The following is a 25,090-nucleotide window of genomic DNA, read 5'->3' as shown; positions in this document are numbered from 1 at the left end:
CAAGTCAAAAAGAGGGCTGTGGAAATATTGACTGACCCCTCGCATCCTGGACATAAACTGTTTCAACTCCTACCCTCAAAACGTCGCTACAGAGCACTGCACACCAAGACAACTAGACACAAGAACAGTTTTTCCCCCGAACACTGCTAAACAAATAATTCCCTCAACACTGTCAAACTATTCTGGAAACAGTATTTAGAAACATAGAAACATAGAAGTCTGACGGCAGAAAAAGACCTCATGGTCCATCTAGTCTGCCCTTATACTATTTTCTGTATTTTATCTTAGGATGGATATATGTTTATCCCAGGCATGTTTAAATTCAGTTACTGTGGATTTATCTACCACGTCTGCAACACTGTCAAACTATTCTGGAACCAGCTCCCCCCAGATATCAGAGTTGCCCCCACCCTCCTTGCCTTTCGCAAGCTCCTTAAAACCCAACTCTGTCTGTGTCAGGCATGGGGGAATTGAAATTTCCCTTCCCCCTAGGCTTATAGAATTTATACATGGTATGCTTGTATGTATGATTGGTTCTTTAAATTGGGGTTTTTTAGATTATTTTTTAATATTAGATTTGTTTTCATTGTCTTTTCATTGTTGTTAGCCGCCCCGAGTCTTCGGAGAGGGGCAGCATACAAATCTAATAGATAGATAGATAGATAGATAGATAGATAGATAGATAGATAGATAGATAGATAGATAGATAGATAGATAGATAGATAGATAGATAGATAGATAAACAAACAAACAAACAAACAAATAAATAAATTCACTAAGGCTGTATTGCTATTAATCTTCTCATCGTTCCCATCATCCATCTCCGTCCACTAATGACTGTATGATTGTATCTTTATTATTATTATTATTATTATTATTATTATTATTATTATTTAGATTTGTATGCTGCCCCTTACAGCAATGATAAAAACAATGTATAACAAATCTAATATTTAAAAGCTCTAAAAAAAACCTTATTTAAAAAGCAAAACATACGCACAAACATACCATGCATAAACTATATAGGCCTGGGGGAGATGTCTCAATTCCCCCATGCCTGACGGCAGAGGTGGGTTTTGAGGAGTTTGCGAAAGGCAAGGAGGGTGGGGGCAATTCTAATCTCCAGGGGGAGTTGGTTCCAGAGGGTCGGGGCTGCCACAGAGAAGGCTCTTCCCCTGGGTCCCACCAAATGGCATTGTTTAGTCGACGGGACCTGGAGAAGGCCAACTCTGTGGGACCTAACTGGTCGCTGGGATTCGTGTGGCAGAAGGTGGTCCCGGAGATATCTTTGTTGCTTATATCCTTACAATTTATCCTCCCATCCTACCACCTCTTACAATACTAGACAACACAGTATCAACAGTAGAGATCTTCAAATTTCTAGGTTCTATCATATCTCGAGACTTAAAATATTCACCTAACATCAAAAACATCATCAAAAAAGCACAACAAAGAATGTTCTTTCTGCGCCAACTCAGGAAGCTCAAACTGCCCAAGGAGCTGCTGATCCAGTTCTACAGAGGAATCATTGAGTCTGTCATCTGCACTTTCTATCTCTGTCTGGTTTGGTTCTGCAACCCAACAGGACCGACACAGACTTCTGAGGATAATCAGAACTGCAGACAAAACAATTGCTACCAACCTGCCTTCCATTGAGGACCTGTATACTGCACGAGTCAAAAAGAGGGTGGGGAAAATATTTAATGACCCCTCACATCCTGGACATAAACTGTTTCAACTCCTACCCTCAAAACCTCGCTACAGAGCACACTGCACACCAGGACAACTAGACACAAGAATAGTTTTTTCCCAAATGCCATCACTGCGAAACAAATAATTCTCTCAACACTGTCAAACTATTTACTAAGTCTGCACTACTATTATTACTAATTTTTTCTCATCGTTCCTATCACCTATCTCCTCCCACTTAGGATTGTACGACTGTAACTTGTTGCTTGTATCCTTAAGATTTTTATTAATATTGATTGTTTCCTGATTGTTCAATTGTGGACATAAATCAAGGACTACCTGTATATGGCATTAATTCAATGCTTCCCAATTTTTTCTCCTTTATTATCCAGAAATGTTATCAGAAAGTTTTAAACTTCAAGGACTGATTGCAAGGCCTTTCCTTCAGCCTCTGTAGCTTTGACTGGTTGCTAAATGAATGGTTGTAACTCGAGGACTACCTCTATTATAAAAACCTTATCACTGAATTATCTTTTATGTCATTTCAACAAATTATCATTGGTAATTTCATCGATTTTCACGGAAATCCTCCGGGGGGGACTTTCGAATGTATTTTAGTAAACATGGCAAAATTAAATCAGTTTAAATCAATTATTAACACCTGTTGTGTTTGGGTAATGGGCTCCTGTGTCATTATCTAAAGAAAAAACAATTTCACCCAATTTTAGGTAATTTACCCAGGCACGGAAAGGAATACATAATAGAAACTTGTCACATAATCTTTGGTGATTATTTTGCAGTTTTGATCAGAGTTGAGAAGCATTTTTTGCCTCCCTTCCGTCAGTCACCAAATATTTCTCATCTCTTTCGGAGACATAAAGCAGAAGCCTACAACTGTCTTCCCACAGCCCCCTTACTCTCACTTGACAATCAGAAAGCTATAGGTAATAATAATAATAATAATAATAATAATAATAATAATAATAATAATAGTAATAGATCCACTGGAACTTGTGCCGGAACTACCATTTACCAGTGGTAGTTTGTTTTGTTTTTGTTTTTTTTTAAATTATTATTATTATTATTATTATTATTATTATTATTATTATTGGCGGAACAAAGCATTGCATGGCCAGTTCTTGGAGAAGATTGAAAACAAAGTGGATAAAGAAAAGACTTAGTCATGGCTTACAAGTGGAACACTCAAAAAGGAGACAGAAGGACTAATACTGGCGGCACAAGAACAGGCCATTAGAACAAAGGCTGTCAAAGCCAGAATCAAAAAATCAACAGACGATCCAAAGTGCAGACTCTGTAAAGATACAGATGAAACAATCGATCACATACTCAGCTGCTGCAAAAAGATCGCACAGACTGACTACAAGCATAGACACGATGCTGTGGCACAGATGATCCACTGGAAATTGTGCCAGAACTACCACCTACGAGTGGCAAAGAACTGGTAGGATCATAAGCCCGAAAACGTGGTCGAAAATGAGCAAGCAAAACTACTGTGGGACTTCTGACTTCAGACTGACCGAATTCTGAAGCATAACACACCAGACATCCTGATTGTGGAGAAAAAGAAAGTATGGATCATCAACATCGCAATCCCAGGGGACAGCAGAATTGAGGAGAAGCAGTTAGAGAAATTAATGAAATAAGAAGAACTAAAAATCGAGCTGCAACGACTCTGGCATAAGCCAGTAAAAGTGATCCCAGTGGTACTTGGCACGCTGGGCACAGTGCCAAAGGATCTCAGCGGACATTTGAAAACCATCGGAATTGACAAAATCTCCATCTGTCAATTGCAAAAGGCCGCTTTACTGGGATGGGCAAACATAATTCGCCGCTACATCACACAGTCCTAGGTGCTTTGGAAGCGCCCGACTGGTGATGTAATACGAAATCCAGCATAGTGATCTCGTTTGCTGTGTTGTATTGATAATAATAATAATAATAATAATAATAATAATAATAATAATAATGGAGGTCTTCTAATCTAACCCCCTGCTTAGGCAGGAAACCCTACAGTACTTTAGACAGATGGTTATCCAACATCTTCTTAAAAACCTCCACTGTTAGAACATTCACAACTTCTGGAGACAAACTGTCTGACTCAGATGAAACTCTGGCTGGAGATCTGACCGGCTCTATTTCCCTCTGTGCCTCTACAGCCCCTCCCTTATCCCTTTCTCCTTCTGGTTCACTGTCAGATTCCTCCTCCAGACAGACAGGTCTTCTGTGATCAGATGGCTCCTCTGAGTCAAAATCGGCAGTCATAGGGACTGGCCTGAAGCCAACCACAACAGGGGGAAGCTGTTTTCACCCTCCCCAGGCATTGAATTATGGGTGTGGGCACTCGTACATGCACAATAGCGCACACCCACGCCATCACTGTTCTAGAATCTCAACATCCTTTTTATATCGTGGTGACCAAAACTGAATGCGGGTATTCCACGTGTGGCCTTACCAAGGCCTTATAAAGTGGCATTAACACTTCGCATGATCTTGATTCTATCCCTCTGTTAATGCAGCTTAGAAATGTGTTGGCTTTTTTGACAGCTGCTACACACGGCTGGCTCATATTTATTTGTAAGCAGGCAGATATTTCTCTCTCTGGACACAGTGAGAGTAAATCTGCTGAACAACTCTTCTCATTGGCAACAGGAAGGGCATCCGGCCAATAAAACACTCTGCTAGCTCCATTCAGTTGCCCGGCCAATGAGGGAGAGAGAGAGAAGAGATGGATCGATGGATCGATCAATAGATAGATAGATAGATAGATAGATAGATAGATAGATAGATAGATAGATAGATAGATAGATAGAGTAGTAGATAGGTAGGTAGGTAGGTAGATAGATAGGTAGAGTAGGTAGGTAGGTAGGTAGGTAGGTAGAGTAGGTAGGTAGGTGGGTGGGTGGGTGGGTGGGTGGGTGGGTAGGTAGGTAGGTAGGTAGGTAGATAGATAGATAGATAGATAGATAGATAGATAGATAGATAGATAGATAGATAGATAGATAGATGGAGATGGAGATAGAGATAGATGATATAGAGATAGAGATAAAGTTACATATAGAGATACAGATACAGACAGTGGTGGGATCCAGGTAGTTCGCACCTATGCGCTAGAACCAATTGTTAACTTTCTAAGCATCCATATATCCATATATCCGTCCTAAGATAAAATAAGAAAATAGTATAAGGGCAGACTAGATGGACCAGGAGGTCTTTTTCTGCCCTCAATCTTCTATGCTTCTATGCTATACAATTTATATAGTAGATAATGTATATTTTTGTGTGCCTGTGTGTAATATGTATGTACGCATATGGCATATATACATAGAATTAAATAGTGTATTTTGAATGTTCAGTAATAGTAAATAGATAGGGAAATTGTATCTCTTTAAAGCAAGAAGAGACCAGGCACCCTAACACTGACCAAATCCTTGACGTGAGCGACGTCAATTTGGCCACCTTTAAGCCAGTCACATGACCTTTAAGCCACCCCAGTCACCTGATCGTCAAGCCACTCCCACCTGGTCACATGGCCAGCAAACCACACCCACAAAATAAACCACACCCACAGTGTGGTAGTAAAAATTTTTGCAGCCCTTCACTGGTGTGGATCCTCCAGTTTGTTTTAGTTTTCTCCCAGGATAATAAGGCTTAATAGCAGGCTTGAAGTTTATTTAGATATCTGTGGCATGTACTAATTTTATTGTGAAAACTTTGGGAGGCTTGGACCTGGGCCCCCTGTATAATTTGTTAATTTTTCTCTTTAGTTCGGCATTTTGTAGCCCAAATATGCCCACCCACTTTCTGGAGAGCTTAAATAAACCCCTCTGCTAAAGTGTTTCGCTTTATGAGCAAGAGTTGCTTGCTGATAATTATCGTTGCATTTTTAACTATTTTAATTCCTCGGGGTGCTCTGGCATCCTGCCTGATTTGTAACTCTGGTTTGTAGGCATTTCTAATCTAATGATTGGTATTTAGGGGCAGCTCCTTGCAAGCAGTTTATTTACACCAGTTTGTTTAGTGACCATTCAAAGTTACAATGTCATTGAAAAAAGTGACTTTAGACTGTTTTAGAGATTAGATAGATGGATCGATGGATCGATAGATAGATAGATAGGTAGGTAGGTAGGTAGATAGGTAGATAGGTAGATAGGTAGAGAGATATCGATATAGAGAGAAATATGAGAGAGATTAGTTAGATCGATAGATCCACCCACACATACATACATACATACATACATACATACATACATACATACATACATACATACAGAGATAGAGATTAGATATATATAGAGAGAGAAAGAGAAAGAGAAAGAGAGAGAGGGCTTAGGGAGATATATATATATATATAAATTATATATATTATACATATACTGTATAAATTTAGAGAGAGGGGAGAGGGGGAAATAAAGAGAGAGACGATAGATAGAGATTAGATAGATAGACAGACAGACAGATAGATCCATCCCTCCGTCCATCCCTCCGTCCATCCAGATATAGATAGATAGAGATTAGATATAGAGAAAGAGAAAGAGAAAGAAAGAGAGGGCTTACATATATATATTGCTTTACTGTGCAGGCTTTTCGCCTGATTTAATTAAAAAATAAACAAAACCATCCTCTGCTACCATGTTGCGGGATGGATTTATTTAATTAGGCTCGGCAGGCAGGAATCAAAACAAACAAACTTTATTTAGAAAAGAAAAGTAAATTGTGCCAGCCGGCACTTTTATCAAGCAGCCTAAATCATGGCTGAACAGAATGGAATGCTTACTACGTAAGCAGACGGATGTGACATGTAGGAAAGGATAAGAATTGTGGGAGTGATATATGAGGGGGTGTGCTCAGAGGGGGAAGGCACACATCAACTCTTTTAAATACTGAATGTCTCTGTTGGCTGGCAATTCTCAGCGTGACAGTTTTAGTAGATTTTCATGGGGAAAAGGTATGACGGTCTTGGCATATTTGGGTTTCTTCCCGTGTAGGATTCAGAAATTTCTGGCGACGTTTCAACGAGGTCCCACTCGTCATCTTCACCCCAATCCACAAACATCAACTAATCAGCATACCTCAGTTACATCAACGACCTCGAGTGTTACCCCACTGACTCACCAGGAAGTTTCAACACAGCAAGTAGCTGCTGAGCCATCAAACCACACCCACCCACCAGTATTTATAGAGGGAAGGCAGCTCAGGTCTCGCTGTGTTTGCCCTAGAACAAGGAGAGAAGCACCAGCCGGAAGATGACAAGTGGGACCTCGTCGAAACATCGACAGGAATTTCTGAATCCGTATATTCTGAATATATATATAGTATATATTTAGAGAGAGGGGAGAGACGATAGATAGAGATTAGATAGATAGACAGATAGACAGATAGACAGATAGACAGAGAGAGAGAGAGAGTGATAGAGATTAGAGATAAACCAAGCTTTTTCTTACCTGTGACTTCCAGAGGGACCAAGTCTTGCTCGTCATGAATCCCAGTGACAATCTCACATCGATAAAGTCCGGCATCGCTGGCCCGAGCGGACAAAAACAAGAGGGTGGCATTTTCTCGGTGGTAGGGGTATCCAGGCAAGGTGATCCTGCCCTCGTAGTTTTTGGAGATCTTCACCACGTTATCCTTGGCTACCAGCACAGGGAGGTCTTCTGGCTGTCCCGTGGCAGATTGTACTTTGCTCCACTTGATACGGGGGGGATCAGACAGTCCACTTGGGTTCGGGGGGACGGAGCCTTGCAAGAAAAACAGGCAAGGTAGGGACACCGGTTCGGCCAGCCCCACCCGCACCGGCTGATGGCTGACTTTGTTGATATGGATCACTTTGCCAGGATCCTGGGAACCTAGGACACAAGATGGCCATGGATTAGCAGAGAGACATGCCCAGATCATGGATGGATAGATAGACAGACAGACTGACAGACAGACAGACAGATAGAAACATAGAAACATAGAAGACTGACGGCAGAAAAAGACCTCATGGTCCATCTAGTCTGCCCTTATACTATTTCCTGTATGTTATCTTACAATGGATATATGTTTATCCCAGGCATGTTTAAATTCAGTTACTGTGGATTTACCAACCACATCTGCTGGAAGTTTGTTCCAAGCATCTACTGCTCTTTCAGTAAAATAATATTTTCTCACGTTGCTTTTGATATTTCCCCCAACTAACTTCAGATTGTGTCCCCTTGTTCTTGCGTTCACTTTCCTATTAAAAACACTTCCTTCCTGAACCTTATTTAACCCTTTAACATATTTAAATGTTTCGATCATGTCCCCCCTTTCCCTTCTGTCCTCCAGACTATACAGATTGAGTTCATGAAGTCTTTCCTGATACGTTTTATGCTTAAGACCTTCCACCATTCTTGTAGCCCATCTTTGGACCCCTTCAATTTTGTCAATATCTTTTTGTAGGTGAGGTCTCCAGAACTGAACACAGTATTCCAAATGTGGTCTCACCAGCGCTCTATATAAGGATGGACGGACAGACAGACAGACAGACAGACAGACAGACGGACATTCATTCATTCATTCATTCATTCATTCAAGTTCCATGCTGCCCTTCCCGAAGCGACTCAAGGTGGCGTACAATATTGTAAATGCAAACAATATATCTGAGAAATCTAATTATTTCAAAAGGACATATACCAAATTAATAAAAAATCTAACACCCCTTATGCAATCATCCACATTCATCCAATTCAATCATTCATATCAGCCGGGGACAATCTCATGGCTCACATCCCCCATACCCGCCGGCAGAGGTGGGTCTTCAGAGCTTTACGAAAGACTAGGAGGGAGGGGGCGATACATATCTCTGGAGGGAGTTCTTTCCAGGGGGTCGGGGCTGCCACAGAGAAGGCTCTTCCCCTAGGCCCCGCCAGACGACATTGTTTGGCCAACGGGACCTTGACAAAGCTAACACTGTGTGATCTGACCGGCCGCTGGGATAATTTCTTCTTCCAACCTTCCAACCTGGTTAACACATAACCTTTGTATATTTTTTATTATTGTACGCTGCCCAGAATCCGTCGGGAGTTGGCCGGTCTATAAATCCCAAAAAACCAAAACTTAAACTTGGCTGTCTTCCCATATAAGCAATCCTTGACTCGCGACCATTCATTCAACAATTGTTCAACGTTACAACAGCCCTGAAAATAAGTGATTTATGACCGGCCCTCAAACGTATGATTATTTCAGGGAGTCCTCGACTTTGAAACATTCATTTAGTTTTAGTAAGCATTCAATGATACAGTAGTGACTCATGACCATTTTTCACCACACGATAGTTATGACATCCCTATGGTTACACAATCCAAAATTCAGATGCTCGGCTACTGGATCATATTTATGACGGTCACAGTCCCGGGGATGTGTGATAACCTTTTGCAATCTTCTGACAAGGAAAGTCAATGAAGTCACATAAAAACATACAAACATAGAAGACTGACAGCAGAAAAAGACCTCATGGTCCATCTAGTCTGCCCTTATACTATTTTTTGTATATTATCTTAGGAGGGATCTATGTTTATCCCAGGCATGTTTAAATTCAGTTACTGTGGATTTACCAACCACATCTGCTGGAAGTTTGTTCCAAGGATCTACTATTCTTTCAGTAAAATAATATTTTCTCACGTTGCGTTTGATCTTTCTCCCAACTAACTTCAGATTGTGTCCCCTTGTTCTTGTGTTCACTTTCCTATTAAAAACACTTCCCTCCTGAACCTTATTTAACCCTTTGACATATTTAAATGTTTTGATCATGTCCCCCCTTTTCCTTCTGTCTTCCAGACTAGACAGATTGAGTTCATGAAGTCTTTCCTGATACGTTTTATGCTTAAGACTTTCCACCATTCTTGTAGACCGTCTTTGGACCCGTTCAATTTTGTCAATATCTTTTTGTAGGTGAGGTCTCCAGAACTGAACACAGTATTCCAAATGTGGTCTCACCAGCACTCTATATAGCGGGATCATAATCTCCCTCTTCCTGCTTGTTATACCTCTAGTTATGCAGCCAAGCATCCTACTTGCTTTCCCTACCGCCTGACTGCACTGTTCATCCATTTTGAGACTGTCAGAAATCAAGCCAGATTCATTTTGGTAAGTATGTTACTAAGTTAGCAACTTCAGTGATCCATTTTTACAATAGAGGTAAGAATGGAACGGAACAGAACAGAACAGAATAGAAAATAAAATAAACAAAGTTAGGGCAAACGGTGATATTATTTAAATATTAGAAAAGAAGTAGGAGAAAAATAAAACAAGAAAGAATATTATGGCAGAAATTTAAATATATAAATTGTGTTTGGGGATATTATAATGATAAGCTGTACAATTTTTTTGATTCGGTCAATATTCTGTTCAGAGAAAATGTATTTTGTTTGTTTGTTTTTATTGGTGTAAAAAATAAAAAAATGCAAAAAAGAGAAAAAAGAAAAAAGAGAAAAAGATGAGCCTTTGTTTTAGTCTTACCCACCACTGGTTTTGGCTCCACTCTACTTATGGTTCCCAAGAATTAACCTCCTAGATAGAGATTGTGATCCTCCATTAGGGCTACTAGATATCCGGCAAAAGGAAGATAGAACATAAAACAATAGGGTTGGAAGGGTCCTCCTTGGTGGCCTTTTAGTCCAACCCCCTGCTCAAGCAGGAGACCCTCTTCCATTCTGGACAAATCTAGAGTTTTCTTGAAAGCTTCAAGTGATGGAGGAGCACCCACAACTTCTATAGTCAAGCCTTTCCGTTGATTAATTGTTCTCACTATCAAGAAACTTCTCCTTAGTTCTAGGTTGGCTCTTTCTTTAATGATTTTCTACTCGTTACTTCTTCTCCAGCCCCTCAAGTACAGTGGTACTTCTACTTAAGAACACCTCTACTTAAGAACTTTTCTAGATAAGAACCGGCACCCTAACTCTACCCAAACCCTTGGCATGAGTGACGTCAATTTGGCCACCTTTAAGCCAGTCACATGACCTTTAAGCCACCCCAGTCACCTGATCGTCAAGCCACTCCCACCTGGTCACATGGCCAGCAAGCCACACCCACAAAATAAACCACACCCACCTTCACTGGTGTGGATCCTCCAGTTTGTTTTAGTTTTCTCTCAGGATAATAAGGCTTAGTAGCAGGTGTTCAAGATTTTTTTTGCCTCTTCTTAAGAACCATTTTCTACTTAAGAACCCGAGCCCAGAAACATTTCCCAGGAAATTTGAGAGTGGCACGAAGGCCCGGCCAGTTTCCTGCCATTCCCCCTGGGTTTCTCTCTCTGGCGCAATGTATGGGAGGCAGCCTCGCACCGGGTATATGGGAGGCACATGCTCCTCCTCGCTGCTTCATAGTCCCTCTTTTTTTTTAAGCCTTAAAGTTTTGGATTTTATTGATTCCCCTCACCTCACCTTCTTCCCTCGGCAGCGACTGTCCTCCTCCTCTTCTTCTTCCTCCTCCTCCTCCCACCCAAATTCCGAGCTTTTATTTCTTTCCTAATGGGTTTGCACGCATTATTTGCTTTTACATTGATTCCTATGGGAAAAATTGCTTCTACTTACAAACCTTTCATAGAAACATAGTAACATGTAACACTGACTGGAGAAAAAGACCTCATGGTCCATCTAGTCTGCCCTTATACTATTTTCTGTATTTTATCTTAGGATGGATATATGTTTATCCCAGGCATGTTTAAATTCAGTTACTGTGGATTTACCAACCACGTCTGCTGGACGTTTGTTCCAAGGATCTACTACTCTTTCAGTAAAATAATATTTTCTCATGTTGCTTTTGATCTTTCCCCCAACTAACTTCAGATTGTGTCCCCAATGCATCTTGAAATGATGCATTGGCTATAGTACAGAGAGATCCAGTTGCAAATGTATTTATTTTATTAGATTTATGAGCCACCCAACTCCAGAACGAAGCATTTTTTTCAGCACTCCGCAGAGCTTTAGTGTCGGTCCTGAAGAGATGCTTTAAAACAGGCAGCGTGTGTGAACACAGCACCTGTTGGTTGCGTTTAGAAAAAGACACAGCTGTTTAATGAGTTGCTTTATTGTTGCTTCAATGAATGCCAAGAGTCGCTGGAAATTGGCAGAATTTAATATATTATATTCTTTTCTGTTCACAATAATGTGAGGACACAGCTGTCAGTTCATTAGGTTGGATTGGCCTTCATACGCACCGATTTCTTCCCAAGAACTCGGGATGTTGTAATGTATTGGTGGAGCACATGCGACGATCTAAGCAGTATGGCCTTATGTGATTGACACATGGTGATGGGTTCCTATGGGTACGCAGAACTGGTAGGAAAAAAATGAAATTCCCCCCCCCCCCTTCTGGGCTCTGGGTATGTTTTTCCTATTGCAGTAAATGAGGTTGAATGTGTATAATTTTTGAAGAGCTGTGCATGCGTGCGTGTGTGTACATACACATACCGTTTATATAGCAGATAATGTACATTTTTGTGTGCTTGTGTGTAATATGTATGTACACATATAGCATATATACATAGAATTAAATAGTATATTTTGGATGCTTAGTAATAATAAGGGAATTGTATTTCTTTAATGCAAGGAGAGACCAGGCACACTAACCCAAACCCTTGACATGAGTGACGTTAAGTTGGCAAACTTTAAGCCAATCACATGACCTTTACAGGTCTACAGAGGAATCATTGAGTCTGTCATCTGCACCTCTATAACTGTCTGGTTTGGTGCTGCAACCCAACAGGACCGACACAGACTTCAGAGGAGAATCAGAACTGCAGAAAAAACAATTGCTGCCAACCTGCCTTCCATTGAGGACCTGTAGACTGTACGAGTCAAAAAGAGGGCGGGGAAATATTTACTGACCCCTCACATCCTGGACACAAACTGTTTCAACTCCTACCCTCAAAACGTTGCTACAGAGCACAGCACACCAAGACAACTAGACACAAGAACAGTTTTTTTCTCAATGCCATCACTCTACTAAACAAATAATTCCCTCAACACTGTCAGACTTTCTACTAAATCTGCACTTCTATTCTACTAGTTTTTCTCATCATTCCTATCACCCTTTTCCTCCCATGTTGACTGTATGACTGTAACTTGTTGCTTATATCCTCAGATTTTTATTAATATTGCTTCTTCATTGCTTATTTGACCCCTATGACAATCATTAAATGTTGTACCACATGATTCTTGACAAATGTATATTTTATTTTATGTACGCTGAGAGCATATGCACCAAGACAAATTCCTTGTGTGTCCAATCACACTTGGCCAATAAAAATTCTATTCTATTCTATTCTATTCTATTCTATCTATTCTATTCTTTAAGCCACCCATGGTCACATGATCATCAAGCCACCCCCACCTGGTCACATGGCCAGCAAGCCACACCCACAAAATAAGCCACGCCCACAGTGTGGTAGTAAATATTTTTGTAGCCCTTCACTGTGTGGTACCCATTGTGCCAATAACCACTGTGACCGTTTGTCTGGGTTATACCATAATTTTTCCGTTTTGGTTTTCCCATCTTAATACTGTACTTTGTGATCTTTTCCAATCCTTTGTCTTCTATTCTACTATCTCCTGGTTTTGCCATATCCACCCTTCCCCCCCCCATTCAACCACAATTCAGTCTGATGTATTATTATGAGCCAAGATTCTTATCAGTTTGCATTTGGAAATGCCATAATATTTTACACTGCTCATTTTCAACTACTCCCCCCCCCCCAATTCTGTGTTCTCACCAATTTTTCATTACCAGGATAATTTTTACAGATGTTCCTATGAATCATTTTGGCAACTATGCTATATTGTTGTTTATCATCAGTTTGCACAAGCTTCTTGCACAATCTGAGTATCTAATCTATTTTTTCTTCTGTTTCTTTGCACAATCTGCACTTTGAATCATTTGATGATTTTTTTTCCAGTTCTGGCCTTGATTGAATTAGTCTGAACAGCTTGCTGTTAGACAGCCAAAATCAAGCCTTTTCTTTCTTTCTTTCTTTCTTTCTTTCTTTCTTTCTTTCTTTCTTTCTTTCATTCATTCTTTCATTCTTTCTTTCTCCCTTCTTTTCTTTCTTTCTTTCTTTCTTTCTCTCTTTCTCCCTTTTCTTCTTCCTTCCCTCCCTCCCTCCTTTCCTTCTTTCTTTCTCCCTTCTTTTCTTCTTCCTTCCCTCCCTCCCTCCTTTCTTTCTTTCTCCCTTTTCTTCTTCCTTCCTTCCTTACCTCCCTCCCTCCTTTCTTTCTTTCTTTCTCCCTTCTTTTCTTTCTTTCTTTCTTTCTCCCTTCTTTTCTTCTTCCTTCCCTCCCTCCCTCCTTTCTTTCTTTCTCTCTTCTTTTCTTTCTTTCTCCCTTCTTCTTCCTTCCCTCCCTCCCTCCTTCCCTTCTTTCTTTCTCCCTTTTCTTTCTTTCTTTCTTTCTCCCTTCTTCTTCCCTCCCTCCCTCCTTCCCTTTTTTCTTTCTCCCTTCTTTTCTTTCTTTCTTTCTCCCTTCTTTTCTTCTTCTTTCCCTCCCTCCCTCCTTTCTTTCTTTCTTTCTTTCCTTTCTTTCTTTCTTACTTACTTTCTTACTTTCTTCCTCCCTTCTTTTCTCCCTCCCTCCCTTCTTTCTTTCTTTCTTTCTTTCTTTCTATCTCTCTCTCTTGTTTGACTTCTATGCCACCCAATCCCGAAGGACTCAGGGCGGCTTACAACAGTATAAAATTACAAAAACAATAAAAGCAAGTCAAATATATAAACTAAACTGTAAAATCTTAATTAAAAACCATAATAACTAACCTGTCAACATAACATTCATACAACATGGCCATGATAGTTGTTGAATTCACGGACCACAGGCCTGCTGGCAAAACCAGATATTAGTGGCCTTACGAAAAACCAATACGGTGGGAGCAATAGGGACCTTGGGGGGGGGAGTTGGTTCCATAGTGCCGGGGCAGCAACAGAGAAGGCCCTCCCCTGCGGCCCCGCCAACCTGTATTGCTTGGTCGAGGGGACCTCGAGGTGGCCAACTCTGTGTGTTCTTATAGGCCTCTGGGAGGTATGTGGCAGGAGAGGAGATAGTCTGGCCCTGAGCCATATAGGGCTTTATAGGTAATAACCAACACCTTGAATTGTGCCCAGAGACTAATAGGAAGCCATTGTAGCTCTCGAAGCATAGATGTTATAGATGTGTATTGAGGTACACCCATGAGAGTTGTGCGGCTGCATTCTGGACAATTTTTAAGTTCCAGTTGCAAGACATTGCCAAGTTTTATCTTTATCCACCTTCCCCTTGGATGTTTTGTAGAAATTGACTCTACTGCATTCCTCTAAGCCAGTATATCTCCGAGACCGCCTTCTGCCGCACGAATCCCAGCGGCCAGTTAGGTCCCACAGAGTGGGTCTTCTCCGGGTCCCGTCAACGAAACAATGCCACTTGGCGGGACCCAGGAGAAGAGCCTTCTCTGTGGCGGCCCCGGCCCTCTGGAACCAACTCCCCCCAGAGATTAGAACTGCCCCTACCCTCCTTGCCTTTCGTAAGCTACTCAAAACCCACCTCTGCCGCCAGGCATGGGGGAATTAAGACTTCTTCTCCCCCTAGGCTGATACAACTGTATGTATGGTATGTGTGTACGTATGCTGGTTTTATACATGAAGGGGTCTTAAGTTAGTTTTTAGTATTGGATTTTTTATTGTATATTATTCATGTATATTGTTCATGACTGTTGTTAGCTGCCCCGAGTTTTCGGAGAGGGGCGGCATATAAATCCAATAAATTGAATTGAATTGAATTGAATTTCCCAACCTTGGCAACTTGAAGATATTTGGACTTCAACTCCCAGAATTCCCCAGCCATGCTGGCTGGGGAATTCTGGGAGTTGAAGTCCAGATATCTTCAAGTTGCCAAGGTTGGGAAACACTGCTCTAAGCAGCCTGGTTTAATCCACTACGCCCCTTCAGATTCCAGTTTCATAATTTTCTTGCAGTTTCTCTTCAGCTTCTTTTTATATTAACGATGAAGGTGAGGAAATGAGGGGTGTTTATTGCTAGAAGAGGTGATTGTGAATAACACATCTATTTATTTATATTTATTTATTTGTTTTGTCTGGAACAAAATAGGGGCATGTGAAGATATAATCGTATTTATATACATGACGCCAGTGAAAAGGCAAAGGATTAGAAAAACATTAGAAATAATAATAGGCACGTACATGATGCTAGCAAAAACGAAGCAGTCAACGAAGCAGTGGAAGTGATGTGCCGGTGCCTGGAGGCTGTTGGGGTCTGGATGGGTGGCAACAAGCTCAAGCTCAATCCAGACACGACAGAGTGGCTGTGGGTTTTACCTCCCAAGGACAATTCCATCTGTCCGTCCATAACCCTGGGGGGAGAATCATTGACCCCCTCAGAGAGGGTCCGCAACTTGGGCGTCCTCCTCGATCCACAGCTCACATTAGAGAAACATCTTTCAGCTGTGGTGAGGGGGCGTTTGCCCAGGTTCGCCTGGTGCACCAGTTGCGGCCCTATCTGGACAGGGAGTCATTGCTCACAGTCACTCATGACCTCATCACCTCGAGGTTCGATTACTGCAACGTTCTCTACATGGGGCTACCTTTGAAAAGTGTTCGGAAACTTCAGATCGTGCAGAATGCGGCCACGAGAGCCATCGTGGGGCTTCCTAGATTCGCCCATGTTTCTACAACACTCCGTGGCCTGCACTGGCTGCCAATCAGTTTCCGGTCACAATTCAAAGTTTTGGTAATGATCTTTAAAGCCCTACATGGCATTGGACCAGAATACCTCCGGAACCACCTTCTACCACACGAATCCCAGCGGCCGATAAGGTCCCACAAAGTTGGCCTTCTCCGGGCCCCGTCAACTAAACAATGTCGTTTGGCGGGCCCCAAGGGAAGAGCCTTCTCTGTGGCGGCCCCGGCCCTCTGGAATCAACTTCCCCTGAGATTAGAACGGCCCCCATCCTTCTTGTCTTTCGCAAGTTACTTAAGACCCACCTATATTGCCAGGCATGAGGGAACTAAGACATCTCCCCCAGACTTATTATATTTCATGTTTGATGTGTATGTGCTGTATGGTTTTTAATTGTTGAGGTTTTTATATATTTTATTATTAGATTTGTTCCATTGTTATACTGTTTTTATTACTGTTGTGAGCCGCCCCGAGTCTTCGGAGAGGGGCGGCAGACAAATCTAAATAAATAAATAAATAGATAGATAGATAGATAGATAGATAGATAGATAGATAGATAAAATAAATAAAGTAAATAAAGTAAATAAAGTAAATAAAGTAAATAAAGTAAATAAAGTAAATAAAGTAAATAAAGTAAATAAATAAATATAAAGAAACAATAGGACAGGGGACGGAAGGCACACTGGTGCACTTATGCACGGCCCTTACTGACCTCTTAGGAATCTGGAGAGGTCAACAGTGGATAGTCTAAGGGTAAAATGTTGAGGGTTAATTGCGAAACGCTTTAAAAGGGATACAACTTTTGCCCCTTTTAACACCAGGCTTTAAGCTCTGAGAGAGGAGCTAGCCAAAAGCATCCATGAGAGAGGAGTCATCCAAAAAAGCCATGACAGCAACTGTGATTGGGTGATTGAAACCTGCCCCATTTGCATGTGCATCACATATAATTTACTCTTAATTTAATTTAAGTTTAATTTAATTTTAAATTTTAACTGGGGTTTAAATCAATTTGAGTTTAATTTAAATTTAATGTGCTAATTTTAATTTATGAAGCTTTTTATGGCTTGGCACAGAGTTGCCTATAGAGCCACATTTCCCCAGTAAAGTTATCCCAACTACAGCATTTGGGCCAGGAGAAGCATCTGGCTGACCCCCATTTTCAGGAGTCACAAACATTGAAATCCAGAAGCCATTTTATTTTGTTTTATTTTATTATATTTCATTTCATTTTTGTATTGTATTGTACTGTAGTGTAGTGCAGTGTTTCCCAACCTTGGCAACTTGAAGATATTTGGACTTCGACTCCCAGAATTCCCCAGCCAGCATTTGCTGGCTGGGGAATTCTGGGAGTCGAAGTCCAGATATCTTCATGTTGCCAAGGTTGGGAAACACTGGTGTAGTGTACTCTATTCTATTCTATTCTATTTTCTGTTCTTTTCTTTCATTCAATGTACAGTGGTGCCTCTACCTAAGAACGCTTCTACTTACGAACTTTTCAAGATAAGAACTGGGTGTTCAAGATTTTTTTTGGCCTCTTCTCAAGAACCATTACAAACCCGAGCTTCCAAAACTGTAACCAGAAAAGGCAGGGAGAAGCCTCCTTGGGGCCCCTCTAGGAATCTCCTGGGAGGAAATAGGACCAGAAAAGGCGGGGAGAAGCCTCCATGGGGCCTCTCTAGGAATCTCCTGGGAGGAAACAGGACCAGAAAAGGCGAGGAGAAGCCTCCATGGGGCCTCTCTGGGAATCTCCTGGGAGGAAACAGGACCAGAAAAGGCGGAGAGAAGCCTCCATGGGGCCTCTCTAGGAATCTCCTGGGAGGAAACAGGGTGGGAAAGGCCTGGAGAAGCCTCTGTGGGGCCTCTCTAGGAATTTCCAGGGAGGAAACAGGGCCTCCACCCTCCCTGTGGTTTCCCCAATCTCACACATTATTTATTTATTTTATTTATTTATTATTTAGATTTGTATGCCGCCCCTCTCCGCAGACTCGGATTTGCTTTTACATTGATTCCTGTGGGAAAAATTGCTTCTTCTTACAAACCTTTCTACTTAAGAACCTGGTCACGGAACGAACTAAGTTCATAAGCAGAGGTACCACTGTATATGCTACTCATCTTGCTATCATGTGATTCTTGCTGGCTGACATGATAAAAACAGAATGATTTTCAGTGATGGGGACAGCCCATTGGAATTACCTTCTGTTAGAAGTATGTGGGTATTCTCAGTCATCCAGGGCCAGGCCATAGTTGCCTCAAAGATGCTTTTTAAAAAGGCAACAGTCCATTTGCCTTTTGAAAAAGCACCTTTGAGGCTTTCTGTTGGAGGTTCACCTGGGTAGGTCAAGAAGGGTCTATGACAAATTGCCCACAGCCAACTTGCCATTCCCAATTTGTCATGAGACAACTTACTGCAGGATGAGACTTACACTGATATATAGAACAGTTTTTCCCTGAACGCCATCACTCTGCTAAACAAATAATTCCCTTGACACTGTCAAACTATTTACTAAGTCTGCACTACTATTTCTACTAGTTTTTTCTCATTATTCCTATCACCCATCATCTCCTCCCACTTAGGACTGTATGACTGTAACTTGTTGCTTGTATCCTTAAGATTATTATTATTGATTGTTTCCTCATTGCTTATTTGACCCCTATGACAATCATTAAGTGTTGTACCACATGATTCTTGACAAATTTAGCTTTTCTTTTATGTGCACGGAGAGCATAGGCACCAAAGACTAATTCCTTGTGTGTCCAATCACACTTGGCCAATAAAGAATTCTATTCTATTCTATATCAAAGAAATGGTGGAACCATTAAAGAAATAAGGGACAGAATGAAATGTTAATGACAAATTAAAGCAAGATTTTTATTTATTTTTAAATAATAATGGAACTGAATTGTAAAAATTGTCCCATGGCGAGTTATTTTGCAGTGACAACTCACTGCAGTTGGATGCAGTGAGTTGTCCCATTCTGTGCAAGAAAATCTTAATCTTAAATCCACAGCAACTGAATTTAAACATGCCTGGGATAAACATATATCCATCCTAAGATAAAATACAGGAGATAGTATAACGGCAGACTAGATGGACCATGAGGTCTTTTTCTGCCGTCAACCTTCTATGTTCCTATGTTTCTATCCAATTATAGAATTTCATCCAAACCTTATAATATTCAGAATCTTGTCTATCTTTGAGTTTCATTCTCATTCTATTCATTTCTGCACAATCTAAAAAAAAATTCTCTTCCCCACTATCCTGAACTGAATTTAACTGAATTTAAACATGCCTGGGATAAACATACTGTATATCCATCCTAAGATAAAATACAGAAAATAGTATAAGGGCAGACTAGATGGATCATGAGGTCTTTTTCTGCCGTCAGACTTCTATGTTTCTATGTTTCTATGTTTCTATCCCGTCAGAGCTTCTTGAATGAGAAAGCGAAACATCTTCAAAGAAAAACCAGGCTGCATAGCTAGAGGTATAACAAGCAGGAAGAGGGAGATTATGATCCCGCTATATAGAGCACTGGTGAGACCCCATTTGGAATCTTGTGTTCAGTTCTGTAGACCTCATCTACAAAAAGATATTGATAAAATTGAACGGGTCCAAAGACGGGCTACAAGAAGGGTGGAAGGTCTTAAGCATAAAACGTATCAGGAAAGACTTCATGAGCTCAATCTGTATAGTCTGGAAGACAGAAGGAAAAGGGGGGACATGATTGAAACATTTAAATATGTTAAAGGGTTAAATAAGGCTCAGGAGGGAAGTGTTTTTAATAGGAAAGTGAACACAAGAACAAGGGGACACAATCTGAAGTTAGTTGGGGGAAAGATCAAAAGCAACGTGAGAAAATATTATTTTACTGAAAGAGTAGTAGAACCTTGGAACAAACTTCCAGCAGACGTGGTATATAAATCCACAATAACTGAATTTAAACAGGCCTGGGATAAACATATATCCATCCTAAGATAAAATACAGAAAATAGTATAAGGGCAGACTAGATGGACCATGAGGTCTTTTCCTGCCGTCAATGTTCTATGTTTCTATGTTTCCAAAGGACAGTTGCTTGTTGAAAAAAGCATCTTTGGCATTCTAAGCCAAAGTTGTATCTTATGACGCATATAATCACTGCAGTCAAAATTTCAATAGCGCAAATGTGGGAAAAAGAACAAACCCTGTCTGCAAATTTGATTATCGAGAAAATCTATAGCTACGCTGAAATGGAGGAAATGACAAATGCAATCAAAGGAGTAAGAATTAAAGAAACCAAAGAGATGTGGCAAAGATGGTATGGATGGATCCATAAAAAAACCTAAATATATCAATACACAAAAATAGTATAGGTGTACATGTAGAAGAAGATTCAAATACAGTGATACCTCGTCTTACGAACTTAATTGGTTTCCTGGACGAGGTTTGTAAGGTGAAAAGTTTGTAAGACGAAGCAGGAATCAATGGAAAAGAGATTAATGCGTGCAAGTCCAAAACTCACCCCTTTTGCCAGCCAAAGCACCCGTTTTTGAGCTGCTGGGATTCCCCTGAGGCTCCCCTCCATGGGAAACCCCACCTCCAGACTTCCATGTTTTTGTGATGCTTCAGGGGAATCCCAGCAGCGCAAAAACGGGTGCTTCGCTGGCAACGGAAGTCCGGAGGTGAGGTTTCCCAGCAAGGGGAGCCTCAGCGAAATTGCAGCATCGCAAAAACACAGAAGTCTAGAGGTGGTGTTTCCCATGGAGGGGAGCCTGACGGGAATCCCAACAGCACAAAAACGGGCACTTCTCTGGCAACAGAAGTCCAGAGACGGGGCATCCCAGTGGCGGCGACTTGGGTTTGTAAGGTGAAAATAGTTTGGAAGAAGAGGCAAAAAAATCTTAAACCCTGGGTTTGTATCTCGAAAAGTTTGTATGACGAGGGGTTTGTAAGACAAGGTATCACTGTATATTAAAACTCTGAGCCTTACTAACCTGCTAAACTGTATCTAGTTTGCTTATGACATAGAGGTGTGATTTGTAACAGCAACTTGTAAAATGCTACAGTTTTAAATCTGTAAAAACAGATACTGTATATGAATTTTTGTTTGTCTGTTTTAAACAATGAAAGTTGGAAAAAAAAGAAAAAAGCATCTTTGGGAGCAGAAAAGCTAATTCTATCTCATTGTAAGGCTACATTCCTAAATATGCCCATGTTACACCAACACTCTGCAGTCTGCATTGGTTGCCGATCAGTTTCCGGTCACAATTCAAAGTGTTGGTTATGACCTATAAAGCCCTTCATGGCACCGGACCAGAATATCTCTGGGACCGCCTTCTGCCGCAAGAATCCCATCAACCGGTTAGGTCCCACAGAGTTGGCTTTCTCGGGGTCCCGTCAACTAAACAATGTCGTTTGGTGGACCTAGGGGAAGAGCCTTCTCTGTGGCTGCCCCGGCCCTTTGAAACCAACTCCTCCCAGATATCAGAGTTGCCCCCACCCTCCTTGCCTTTCCTAAGCTCCTTAAAACCCACCTCTGTCGTCAGGCATGGGGGAATTGAGACTTTCCTTTCCCCCTAGGCTTATAAAATTTATGCATGGTACGTCAGTATGTATGATTGGTTTCTTAAATTGGGGTTTTTGAAATTAACTTAAATATTAGATTTGTTTACATTGTATTACTATTCTTGTTAGCTGCCCCGAGTCTATGGAGAGGGGCGGCATACAAATCTGATAAATAAATAAATAAATAAATAAATTAATTAATTAATTAATTAATTAAAAAAAAATCTGGGAAGTCTGAAAGTTCAAATCTCTCACTGACTCCTTTACAGCAGTGTTTCCCAACCTTGGCAACTTGAAGATATTTGGACTTCAACTCCCAGAATTCCCCAGCCAGCATTCGCTGGCTGGGGAATTCTGGGAGTTGAAGTCCAAATATCTTCAAGTTGCCAAGGTTGGGGAAACACTGCTTTACAGGCCTTGAACTGCCCCTTTGCATCCCTTCCGCGCTTTCTCTCTAGCCATTATGCAGCTGAGGGTTATGCCGCCACTTTTCTGACTGTTCCCTAGACAGCGGTTCTTCCCCGATTCTCAAGGTCTTTCTCATATATCATGGCCGATCGTCATGAGGCTGTCTTTATCTTGTCCCCCACGCTTGAGGGAGAGAGGAAAGGCTTAAATCATCCCTAGCTGTACAATGATAAAGTTGTCTCTTTTTCTCTCTCTCTCTCTGACACTCTCCAGTGACAGTCTCCAGAGAATAAAATCTGTTTGGCTTTGTCATCCATTGCCCTGAGGGAAATCACGGGCTGCCTTCAAACACCAGCGGTCTGGAATGCGATGATACAAGAACAGGCAGTCCTCGACTTACGGCCACAGCTGAGCCCAGAAATCCAAGGGCATGGGGTGAGGTATCATCAATATGCCGATGATACCCAGTTATACATCTCCACCCCATGTCCAGTCAACGAAGCAGTGGAAGTGATGTGCTGGTGCCTGGAGGCTGTTGGGGCCTGGATGGGTGTCAACAAACTCAAACTCAACCCAGAGAAGACGGAGTGGCTGTGGGTCTTGCCTCCCAAGGACAATTCCATCTGTCCGTCCATTACCCCGGGGGGAGAATCATTGACCCCCTCAGAGAGGGTTCGCAACTTGGCCGTCCTCCTCGATCCACAGCTCACATTAGAGAAACACCTTTCAGCTGTGGCGAGGGGGGCGTTCGCCCAGGTTCGCCTGGTGCACCAGTTGCGGCCCTATTTGGACCGGGAGTCACTACTCACAGTCACTCATGCGCTCATCACCTCAAGGTTCGACTACTGTAACGCTCTCTACATGGGGCTACCTTTGAAAAGTATTCAGAAACTTCAGATCGTGCAGAATGCAGCTGCGAGAGCAATCATGGGCTTTCCCAAATATGCCCATGTTACCCCAACACTCCGCAGTCTGCATTGGTTGCCGATCAGTTTCCGGTCACAATTCAAAGTGTTGGTTATGATCTATAAAGCCCTTCATGGCACCAGACCAGATTACCTCAGGGACCACCTTCTGCTGCACGAATCCCAGCGACCAGTTAGGTTCCACAGAGTTGGCCTTCTCTGGGTCCCATCAACCAAACAATGTCGCTTAGTGGGACCCAGAGGAAGAGCCTTCTCTGTGGCGGCCCCGACCCTCTGGAACCAACTCCCCCCAGAGATTAGAATTGCCCCCACCCTCCTTGCCTTTCATAAGCTGCTTAAAACCCACCTCTGCCTCCAGGCATGGGGGAACTAAGATACACTTTCCCCCTAGGCCTTTACAATTTTATGCATGGTATATCTGTATGTATGACTGGTTTTTATATAATGGGTTTTTAACCTTTTTTTTAGTATTGGATTTTGTTGTACTGTTTTACTGTTGTTGTTAGCCGCCCCGAGTCTGCGGAGAGGGGCGGCATACAAATCCAATTAATAATAATAATAATAATAATAATAATAATAATAATAATAATAATAATAAATTTCCATTGCTAAGCAAGACAGTTGTTAAGTGAGTTTTGTCCCATTTTACAGCCTCTCTTGCCACAGTTGTACCAATTACATTGCCACAATGTAAAAAGGATATTGAGATTATAGAAAGAGTGTAGAAAAGTGCAACAAAGATGATTAGATGACTGGAGCCTAAAACATAAGAAGAATGACTATAGGAACTGGGCATGGCTGGTTTAATGGGGGGGGAAAGGACCAGGGGGGACATGATAGCAGTCTTACATTATCTTAGGGGTTGTCACAAAGAAGAAGGAGTCAAAACTATTCTCCAAAGCACATGAGGGTAGAACAAGACGAAATGGATGAAAACTAAACAAGGAGAGAAGTAACTTAGAACTAAGGAGAAAATTTCTGACAATTAATCAGTGGAACAACTTGCCTCCAGAAGTTGTGAATGCTCCAACACTCCAACACTTGCAGTTTTAAAGATGTTGGATAACCAACATACCCAATCATCTGAAGCGGTGTAAGGTTTCCTGCCTAAGCAGGAGGTTGGACTATCTCATTATTCACAAGATCATATCACTCTACGTATATCCAGTTGTCTCTTATCTCACAAGAACCAGTATGGTGAGTATGCTCTGGATCTCTGGATCAGAGGTCGTCAACCTTAAGCACTCAAAGAGCCATTTGGATCCGTTTCCCACAGAAAAGAAAACAACGGGAGCCACAAAACCCTTTGACATCTAAAATGAAGATAACACTGCCTACAGCATTTTAAACCTTTATGCTATGTACTAAAAAACAATAATGTGTTGCATTTATGAAATCAATGACCTGCTACAGAGAAAACACATTTTTATTTCTGCATGCAACAGAAACCTTTTGAACTCCAAAAAAAAAAAAAAGACAAGTCAAAAAGCTCAATAAATCATATGCCAGTGGGTGTCGCACATTGGCGGTTGTGACACATATTTTGAACGACAGGGAGCCACAGCAGAGGGATGAAAGAGCCGCATGCAGCTCCAGAGCCACGGGTTACACACCTCTGCTTTGGATCATTTATCTGAAGAAATGTCTTATGGGATGCCTTTCTGCTACTACTGGTACGCCTGACTTCTGAAACAGAAACAAACTATCAGATCCACCTGTGTAGAGTACAGTGGAACCCCGACATAAGAGCTGCTCTACTTGAGAGCAACTCGAGATAAGAGCTGGGAGGGGAGAGATATTTTTGTTCTACTTACAAGCCCAAATTCGAGATA

General features: G+C 41.5%; 1 protein-coding gene across 1 annotated transcript in view; it reads right to left on the bottom strand.

Moving 5' to 3' along the window:
• The window catches only part of NCAN (neurocan), a 134,679-nt gene that overhangs the window by 97,754 nt on the left and 11,835 nt on the right, over positions 1–25,090 (bottom strand). The window contains exon 2 of the mRNA XM_070746268.1: positions 7,152–7,553. Coding sequence (XP_070602369.1) covers positions 7,152–7,553 — 402 coding nt within the window. The remainder of the gene's footprint in view (positions 1–7,151; positions 7,554–25,090) is intronic.

Source organism: Erythrolamprus reginae, chromosome 1, assembly GCF_031021105.1.
Source record: "Erythrolamprus reginae isolate rEryReg1 chromosome 1, rEryReg1.hap1, whole genome shotgun sequence".
NCBI lineage: Eukaryota > Metazoa > Chordata > Lepidosauria > Squamata > Dipsadidae > Erythrolamprus > Erythrolamprus reginae.
The sequence above is the reverse complement of the archived record's forward strand: the minus strand, read 5'-3'. Positions and strand labels throughout refer to the sequence as shown.